Here is a 9,993-nt window from a genome sequence, read left to right on the forward strand (position 1 = left end):
CTGGACAGGGCAGCAGAGGGAGAGAGAAGCTTCCATCTTGGGGTCACCTCGAGGAGGAGACGCTTCTTACCACAGCTGGGAGCCACGGAGAGACAGGACAAGGGGGAATGGGGTTAAACTGACAGAGGCCAAGGCTTCCTTTTGGGATTTTAAAATATCAACAACAATCCAAAAACGGGGAAGAGAGCAATTCCTGAGCTTTTGAATGGCTTGGAAGGGTGCTGGGGCCACCACTGGCTCACTGGAGGGAGGTTTAATTTGTGGCACTCAGGCTGGCATGGGTTGGTAGATTCAGTTCTTAGAGCCTCCTGAAAATGGAGCAGAATACAGATTTTATTGAGGGGGCAGAAGATGCATTGATGCAGTCTGTGCATCACATGAGAGCTCACTGCTGCCTGAGAGCATGAGCAGGCTGAGAAGAGGCTTCCAGACTTGATGGTGATCAGGATGATGACCTGAAGCAGTTCCATTTCCAACCCTGCAGGAGTCTCTGTGCAGGTTGGGTGGTTGGGTGATGACGGACTTTGGAGTCCAGGGGGTTCTTTTCTCCTGGTGTTTGTACTGGGAGGAGCTGTGTCCTCTAGTTTGAAGGACATGGCCATCACCTGCAGGAGCAGGGAACAGAGCCAGGCGTTACTGGGGTGGGAACTCACTGCCCCACATCCTGGGATCAGGGCAGCCCTGTTCCCAGTGCACCCTCAGGCTTCAGCCATGCTCCGAGCCAGGATCTCCAGCTCTGGCTTCCTTCTAACACAAGAAAGCTCAAGGGTTGTTTTCTTTGGGTGGGGTTTTCAGCTGCCCCTGCAGAGAATCACCAAATTTAATTTTCAGCAAGGCAAAGCTCAGCATCACCAGCTGATTTCTTTATGTCTCACCTCCGGCTTTGCCCACTGCCCCCTCCTTCCCCGAGAGAGAGAGATTGGCACTCTCCATACCAGGCAGTGGAAACAAGACTTCTTCCCTCCCCAACTCCTTTATTAAAGCAGCAAATTGAGCTCTTTTCTTGCAATCTGAAGTGATCACATAAATAGCATTGGCAGAGCTAAATGAACATTTGAAAAGATCCTGCAGGATCAGCAGAGAGGAGTGGTGTTAACCTCCAGAAACTGAGGCCATCATTAAAAACAAGATGCTGCTTTTCCTTCCCTTCTGAGCACAGAGTTCAGCCCGGACATGGAAAAAGCCCCAAGATAGAGGCAAGAGCAATTTCTTTTCTCTGTGACAGAGCCTGGGGATTCTGCTGTGCTTTTCCTCTTTTTCTGTTGGAGATCCATGAGCATCCTTGTGTGGATTCCAAGTGTCATCCTCATTTGGTCGCTGCTTTGAAAGGAGTTGTTTCAGCACCAGACACCAGTGCTGGAGACTGCACGGCTTGTGGTGTGGGATGGTCATGGTGAAGCCTGGGAGAAGCCTGGGAGAAGCCTGGGTGAAGCCTGGGAGAAGCCTGGGAGAAGCCTGTTTTGTGGAGACATGCAGAGGAAAACCTGCCTTCACACTGCCAGCAGCAAACCCCCATGCCCAGTTGTGTTCATGGTTGAGCTCCAAAAGCAAAGTCATCGAGCTTCATTCAGCCACGCGAGCGTCCAGGGGGATGTTTCAGGATGTATCCATTCCTAAATACTGTCAGGAAACACCAGTTTTCCATTTATCCCTTGCAACTTCAATTGTGGGGCACACCACTTGGGACCCTGAGGGATGGCTGCTGAATTGAGCTGCTATTTAACAGCTGTCTTAACGAGGCAGATAAGCAAAGCCATCAGCACCTCTCTCCTTGATGGAATCCATTGACTGAATAAGCTAAAATCTCTTGGAGTAAGTTTTATTATTTCCTAAAGGGATGGGGAGGCTCTCAAAGAACATATTTTACTGAGGGGAAACTACCACTCTTGCTGGAAGCAGAGGTTGCACAATGAGAAGTTCTGGTGGAGATGAGCTTTGTCTGGGGTAAGATGCTATTCAGGGCACATCTGAATATCACAGTTGGCCTGAAGTGATCCGTGCTTGCTGTTTGATTAACATTTGATTTCCTTTTATTGCTTCTCTGCGCACACAAAGCTAAATTCAGAGCTGCTGAAAGCCAGGGGCAGAGCTGCTGAGTTCAGTAAAACCCATCTGAGGAGTCACAGGGAGCTGGGGGGACGCTGCTGTTGGCACCGAGTGGCTCCAAGGCATCAGCTCATGGTGTTGGAGAGAGCCTGGCCCCCGAATTCCCTCTGGAACAGGGGTGCAATGCAGCAGGGTCATCACCCAAGTATCTGATCTTCCGCAGATGGTTGCAGAATTTTCCATCATTCTCCCCAAACAACAAACCAAATATGATTTTTTTACATCTCTCCCATCAAACCAGCATCTGAATGTCCCTAATACATCTCCATAAAAATCTTCACAGCTGTTCTAGCAAACAGCCTGGAGTGCTGCAGGCTTTTATGAGTATTAACTATGTTAAGCAAAGCAAATCTTACTATTGCACTGTCTATGGGAGCAGCAAACTTCTCCCATCAGTCTCCCTGAGCAAGGAAAACGGGTGATTAGTGTCCTGTTATCATCGCAGTCGTGGTTTAAGATGCTTTTACCAAGAGCAGGATGACAGCCCTTGCCCAAAGCAGCTTCTTGTTTTGCTGCTGTTATCATAAGTAACCTGATGTGCTTGACACGTCATCAAATATTTCTGAGTAGTGTCTTCCTTTGAATAATAATTAAAAACCCCATTCTGCTGTTCTGTGTCATTCTCTGGTTCGGCATTGATTTGGCAGACCTTGGTCTCATCCCGTTCCTCCCGGCAGCCACGGTGGGAGGAGCTCAGGCCAGTCCTCAGCAGCGCTGGGTTGATGCCCTGAGCTTTTGAAATATTGGGAGGGAAAAAGAATATTAGAGAATTTAAAAGAGTCTGTTGAGCTCTGCTGCAGAGAAAAAAAAAAAAGGACTTGATTATTTGCTGTGTGGACTCTTGGTTGTGGCTTTAAAGGCTACAGCACCTCCAAGGCCCGTGGCACAGCCATGCAGATCCCCAGGTGCTGGAGGTTATCTCCACCAGTAGCTGCTCTATAAATCCCAAAGGTTCTGGAAAACTCCCTGGTGAATTGTGCCATGGCACAGAAAATTCTGCTTATGGCTGGAGCATATTTTCACCTCACCTGCAGCAGTGCAGGGTCCCTCTCTGAGTGCCTCTTTTTCTCATGCCTTCACCACGGGTGCCATGCTCGCTGCATCCCAGTTTGGACAAACAGGATCCAGTTTTCCAGTGTGAAGGTGGGAGAAGTTTAAATGGGAAAATAAAAAATAAAAAAGTGGAGGGGGGGAGGCTGGCTGATAGTGATTGTGCTGTAAAACTGGATTTCAGGCAATGGGGATTTAAGTTGAATTATCACAAATGCAGTGTGGAAATTTTGCCTTCCGTTAGGAATCCATGTCTCTGTAAGGAATGGGGATAGCAGCAGGAGAGAGAGGATGCAATAAAGCTCTGTCCAGCTCACTGTGCTGAGCAGAAGAAGCCATTTCACTCAGGCAATGCAGAGGGGGCTATTTTGAGAGAGCACTGGGAAAGAAAAGGCCCAGAGCAGTGGCAGTGTTGGCCCAAATTAAAAGTAGTAAAGTCTGTCAGGAGAGAGGCAGAACATCCCACAGGAGGGCAGATGGCAGTAGAGCCCCCGGTCACGTTTGCCTCCATTGTGCTAAAAGCCAAGAAGAAAGAAAACAAAGCCAATTGCTGTGATTTTTCCCAGTTCAGCCTCTGACTACAGCTCGTTCCTTGGGTGTGCCCAGGTGTCCCTGGCCAGCCCAGGGATGCTCGGTGCTGCTCCAGCCAGGCCTGGTTTGGCAGTGCCTGTGATTTATCCAGCAGGGCTGGCATTTCCCCCTTTGCCTTACCCAGCCCCTTTGGGGCAGGGGCAGTATCCCAAGGATTTTCTGTGTGACACAGAGATGCTTGCCAGGTCCTTCCAGACTCAACAGATGCCGGGGATCAGAGGGGCAGATCAGTAGTGTTTAATTACAGAGGGGCAGATCATTAGCGTTTAATTACAGAGGGGCAGATCATTAGCATTTAATTACAGATTTCCAGAGTTGTCCCTTGGCCAGGGCAGGGATGTTGTTGTGCTGCTGTCCCCAGAATAAGGGATCCCTTCTCTAGTGGGGACCTCAGAGGCGCAGGTGATGTTTTTAGTACATCCCCCTCATCCATCTCTTTTTTCAGTCTGCTTTCTGCTCCTCCCTGGCCTAGGGCATTAATGAGGGGTATTTACTGATTATTTTATTTCCACGTGGCCCCCTGGGGAAGCTCAGGAGGGAGAAGAGACCTGGGGCTGCAGCTGGGAGGAGGAAGGGCAGTCAAGGAAGGGACAGATAAGCAGGATGAAGGAAAATTAAGCTTTTTCCCAGTTTGGCAGCACCACATCAGCCAGTCCCAATACCATCACCCTTGGGTGACCATGATCCCTGCACCACTGGGGTGCCAGAGTCCCATGAGGGAGGTGTTGGGACCCCAGAGTCTGTCTGGGAGGCAAAGCTGACTCACCTGTGAGTGAGCAAACCTGCTGGCTCCCTCACTGCCAGCCTCCCACCTGTTCCCAGCCTGCAGAATGGGCTGGCAGTGCTGTAAATCCAGAAAAAGCTGTGTCTGGAGACGTGTGGGTGTGGAGGCAACACTGGCCTCTCAAATGTGGTGCTTAATAGGCAGGGCAACAAGAGGGAAGATGATCTTTCCCTTCCCTTGCCACTTTAATCACCTGAGGAAGCTTTTTGTTTATATTACAATGAAAAGGAGTTATTTTGCTCTGGGAGTGCAGAGCAGGCCGTTGTGTGGAGGCTGCTCACCCTGGGCATCCCAGACATCAACAGGCACTCAGAGCATCCCACTAATGTGCCATCCCAGGCACTGATTCCAGCTTCAGATACAGCTAGCTGCACTTAGTGGCATTTCCATGGCATTTGAACCCTGCACATTTATCAGCAGCAAATGACCTGACAGTGATGCCCACGCTGGGTCTGACACACCTCCACCCACGAGGCTCCAGGAAATGGGGAATTAAACCAGTGGTGAAGAGCACAGCCAGCACAGGGACTCAAAGGCTCTGGGAAAGTCTGACAACTTCAGTGGGTTGCCAGAGATGTTGGAATCACAGCCTTTCCAACCAGGATAGTGTCTTCCAGACAGATGTCAGTTTGGGAAATCTTGAGCTCGTGACCAAAACAGACTTTTTCATGATATCTTTAACCTCATGCCTGCAAGGAAGAACACAGATCCACGTGTGCATTTGTAGAGTTTGGCTGTTCTGTTCATGCTCTTGGCTGGTAGCTCCTGGCTTTAAAGTTCTTTGCAGTTTGTAGTGGCTGAGGGTTGGAGGGGCTCTTTGGAGCTGGTCCAGCTCAAAGCCCAGCTCACCTTAAAATATCCCTACTCACAGGGCTCCTCCAGTGCCTGCAGCTCTGTCACCGGTGCTCTGGCTCAGCAAGTGCAGTGGAATCTCTGTGTTTGGAGTAAAAGCCAGCTCCTTCCTGGAGTCCTGATGGAATTCACATGCTGGCTCAGCCAAGGAGGAGGCAGCATGGAGCGGCACAGACATTCCCAGTGCTGCAGTCTGCCTTCCCAGGGCCTGAGGAACACCTTGGCACCCCAAATTCTGTGCAGGAGCCATCCAAGACATCTTTCTCCAGCCTGATGAAGATGGATGTGAAATGTTGCTGTAGAGCTGTGTTTGAAGGGGCCTTTAATGAAGCTGGGAGGGTGTTGAAACACAAGTAACACTCAGACACCCTGAACTGTCTGGTTAAGCCCAGGCCTGCCAGAACTTGTGGCCTGTTCAACAAAGGGTCCTGAGGAGCACCTCAGTGAAGTCAGGGCATTCATAAATAGCTCTCTGAGACTATAAAACATGGGACACTGGCACTGGGCTGGCTACAGCTCAGCCTGTAACCCTCATAATGGACCCTGTTTCCCTTTCCCAGCCTTAAGCCTAAGACTTAAGGAACAACTTGCCCATAATTTCATGTCTGTACATGCTCTCACCTTTGGAATGCACCTCATGCACTGGAGACATAGATTAAAACTGGTGGCCAGTCAAGGAGTGACATTTCAGAGCAGCACTCGAGCCACAAAACACTTTTCAAATGTCTTTACACTTCCCCGATGCCACCAGTGTGACTGCCTTGAATTTTTTGTGTGTGCTGCTGGCTCTGACATTAATTCCTGGCACTAGGCAGTGCAGGAGTAAGAGGGGAAGGGAAGAGAGCCTGCAGAGGGACAGATGGGAAATGGGTATTTGTGGGGCTTTTATGAGGAGGAGGAAAGGGCTTTAAGATCCCTTCCAACCCAACCATTCCATGACTAGGAAATAAGATCCTTGCTGATTTGCTGCTCAGCTTTGATAATGTGGGAAAAAAAAAAAAAAAAAAAGACCCAAAGAAATAATAAGCATATTAAAGGAATTACCCTGGAGGAAAAATACCCAGATTTTTATCAGAAAGTTATTTGAGAAGTGATGCAATAAATCATTTTTGGTTAATAGCTCCAAGCTGGTGAGGGTCCTTGGGGTTACCTGGTGTTGGAGCATGGCTGCCAATGGCTGTAGGGGATGGATTGGCTCTGCTCCCTGCAGGCTCATCAGGCTGGAGCAGAGAAGGCTGAGCTGTGTCCTCATGGTCTTGTCCATCCTGCAGCCAAAATTTAAGGAGAAAGAAGTACTGAATTAGTGGTCAGCTGAGTAGAAAAAGCTGAGTGCCAATGCCATTTGTCCCTGGGGCTGGGTACAGAAACAGAGAGGAAAGTTTCAAGGCCTTTTATTTTCCCTTTAGTGCCCGAGGGCGACCAAAAAATGAGAGAAGGGATTGCTGTGGGTGCAGGGCTCGGCACTGAACAAGGTGGGAGCATTGCTGTGGATTTCAGCAGCGGTGGTGGCACGGCCAGAGCACAGCAAGGGGCTGGCACTGGGTCCCTGCCTGTCCCAGGCTTAGAGCAGAGCTGCTGTCCCCAGCCCAAACACGGAGTGTTTATCCTGTTATCCTCGTGTGTTTCCACAGGTCCCAACTGCTTTGCGGGCACCACGATAATCCCCGCGGGCATCGAGGTGAAGGTGGACGACTGCAACATATGCCACTGCCACAACGGGGACTGGTGGAAGCCGGCACAGTGCTCCAAGCGCGAGTGCCAGGGCAAGCAGGCTCTGTAGCAGCGCCCCCGGCCAACAACCCGCTCATGGTGACGGTGATGATGGTGATGATGGTGATGATGGTGATGAAGGAACGGCTTCGACCTCCCGCCGGCTGCAGCAGGGTCAGCAGCAAGCCCTGCGAGGGTGCCACACGAGCAGAGATCGGTAGCTGCGGGGAAGGAAGGGTCTCCCCGTGCCCCCTGCTTCCCGGCCCGGTGATGCCTCCGAGGTGCCAATCCATTCACTGCTCTCACTTTCTACAGTGTGGATCATGGGGTTTTTCACATTTATTTATTTGAAGGTTTTTTGCTATTGTGATGATTTTTTTTTAAGTCTCTTCCTAAGCTGGGATCGTCGGGACAATACAGCTGTGAGTGGAGCAATAGATGGAGCATTTTTATTGTCTGTAAGCGCAGGTGGCACTAAGGACGGGAGAGAGGCAGAAATTAAAAGGGATTTGGGGGGGGGGTGGGGGGTGGTAAAAAAAAACCCAACTGGAATGTAACCTGCAGCAGGACTGAGGTAGATGCACAGGTATAGACCGGACAGCCAAGACACGAAGCTGTATCTGTGTTACACTTTCTCCACTGAGTGGGGACAATAAAATCGAAGACACCTACACAGTCACCGTGCCCTTGATGGGAGCAGAGCCCACAGCAGCTGCATGGGTGCTCCACGAAAGCAACATCTTCCCTGGCTTGTCTGGGTGGGATTCCTGGCTGGAGCATCAGTGGGGGAGCAGAGGGAAGAGGATCCCACTTGTTCCTGGTTCCTGGGCTGAGCATGTGCTCACCTGCCTTGTCCCATCCTGAGGCTGCTCTCGCTGGAGCCCAGGGCAGTGTTTCATTGCCTTCAGCGACAGCAGGTCACAATTACCATATGGGATCACCCCACTCTGGAGGTTTCCAGGAATGTCCCACAGCTGTGACAGCACTAAACTGGCAGGTAAGACCCTTTGCTACAGTGGGAGGGAGCTGCCCTGGCTCTCCTTGGGAGCATCCAGAGTGCCATGGATAAAGCAAGCCATGGTGCAGCAGGGCTGGGCTGGGCTCCTGGGAAGGTTCCCTGGGGAAAGCAGCTGCTTTCTGTTCCTGCCTGCCAGGAGCAGAGGTCCCCAGCAGCCAGGGGTCCCCGTCGGGCTCTCCAGCACTGGCACCTTCTGCTTTCTCAGGCTGCAGAGAAAAGCCACCAATGTCATCTCCCTGCCCTGAGGCCTGCCCAGCTGAGCACAGGAGCCTTTCCCATCACTGTCCACGCCTGGTTCCCTTTTTGGTCAGTGCCATGGGGGTGGTGGTGCTTGCTTTGTTCAGAGTTCAGACTCCAGTCCAGCACCTGCTCTCGACAGTGACGGCAGCAAATCCTCCCCACAGCATCCTCACCGAAGCAGATCAGCACATCAGGCTCCGTTTATACACACTTTTGCCTTTATACTTTTATTTCTTCCCCGTTTTGGTGTTTTCCTGGAGGGCAGGGGTGGGAGGAGCACTTAGCACAGCAACTGCTGTCCTGTGGCTGAGCGCTGGCTCCCTGCAGGCCGAGCTGGTACCATTTGAGACGTCGATGCCACATTTCCTTGTAAGCTGTTGCCTGTCAATGACTATCCAGTTTCAAAACTTTCAAACAATAGTGTGCCTGAAACTAGTGAGAAAAAAAACAAACAACTGTACAAATGGGAGGGAGGGGTCCTAGAAATAATATTTGATGTGTAAAAGAGTATATTATTAAAAAATTATTTTGTTAAATATAAAAGTGTGTGAACCAGCAAAAAAAAACCCAGAATTATATATTTGTGGTGTATTTTACTCTGCTAATCATCAGCCATGAGAACCCCATGGATGGGATGGGTTGCTCAGGAAGTGTCTCTGCAGTAACTCAGGAAACCAGTTTTGCTTTGCCAAACCAGGATTGCAGTTTGTGGAACTGCCATGAACCAGCACAGCTCCCAGGCTCTCACTTTAACCCCCGTCTGCTTTTTTATTACTTTCACTGGTGCCATTTTATATTTTATGCCATTTCCTGAACATGGAAATTTGCTTTCAGTTCACAAACTCCATTTGGTACCTCCAGATGCATCATTATTTACACTGATTAGTAGTTACTCTAATTAATTACAGCTTAATTACTGTAGTTAATGTTTGTACAGTGCTTGGAACAAGTACAGCACTATACGTGCCACATATTATTATTTTCTTTGTTATTAATTAAGCACCATCTCCATTCCATGCTGTGCTACTTCATTATTTCCCAAGGAGTCACAGTAGCGCCCTTATTCCCACCCAGGAGTACTTTTCTCCCAGCTGCCAGTGGGATTGGCATGGGAAGAGCAGGAGGATTGCTAAAGAACGTGGGGATGCTCAGGATTTTGCCCTTCACTCTTCCACAGCACTGTGGAAAAAAAAAAAAAAAAAAGGAAAAAAAGGCAGGTGGAGAAGGACCCCTTGACCCCAAGGATTCTGCCCAGGGAGCTGGAGCATGCTCTGGGTCACGTGAGGGAAAGCCCTGCAGATCCCATCATGGATGTGTCTGCAAGGTCTCTGTAGCTCAGGTTGTAGAAGGGAATCTGATTGCCCCAAATCCAGCAGTGTCACAGTCCCACTGAGGGGTCCCACAGCTCTCCCCAAGCACCAGGGCGTCAGTGGGACAAGGTCTGGGGCCACAGGGAGAAGTGAAGGGCACCAATCATTTTCTAGGAAAACTTGCACTGTTTGTGTGGCAGAATTGCCAGTTCCAGGTGGGTCTCCACAGCACTGGGGGCGCCAGTAGCCCCAAAAACCATGGCCACCACTCCACTTCTCATCAGCCTCTCTCAGGCCAGGGTGGATCCAGAAATGAAATCCCATCGGGCACT

At 50.2% G+C, this 9,993-nt stretch overlaps 1 protein-coding gene across 2 annotated transcripts in view; it reads left to right on the forward strand.

Annotated features, from left to right (window-relative positions):
• VWC2L (von Willebrand factor C domain containing 2 like) overlaps positions 1-8,771 on the forward strand; it is a 45,926-nt gene extending 37,155 nt beyond the window's left edge. For both annotated transcript variants that reach the window (XM_058840015.1, XM_058840016.1), the window contains exon 4: positions 7,015-8,771. In XM_058840015.1, coding sequence (XP_058695998.1) covers positions 7,015-7,163 — 149 coding nt within the window. In that variant the 3' untranslated portion in view covers positions 7,164-8,771. The remainder of the gene's footprint in view (positions 1-7,014) is intronic.
• The last annotated feature ends 1,222 nt before the right edge of the window (positions 8,772-9,993 follow it).

Source organism: Poecile atricapillus, chromosome 5 (genome assembly GCF_030490865.1).
Source record: "Poecile atricapillus isolate bPoeAtr1 chromosome 5, bPoeAtr1.hap1, whole genome shotgun sequence".
Taxonomy (NCBI): domain Eukaryota; kingdom Metazoa; phylum Chordata; class Aves; order Passeriformes; family Paridae; genus Poecile; species Poecile atricapillus.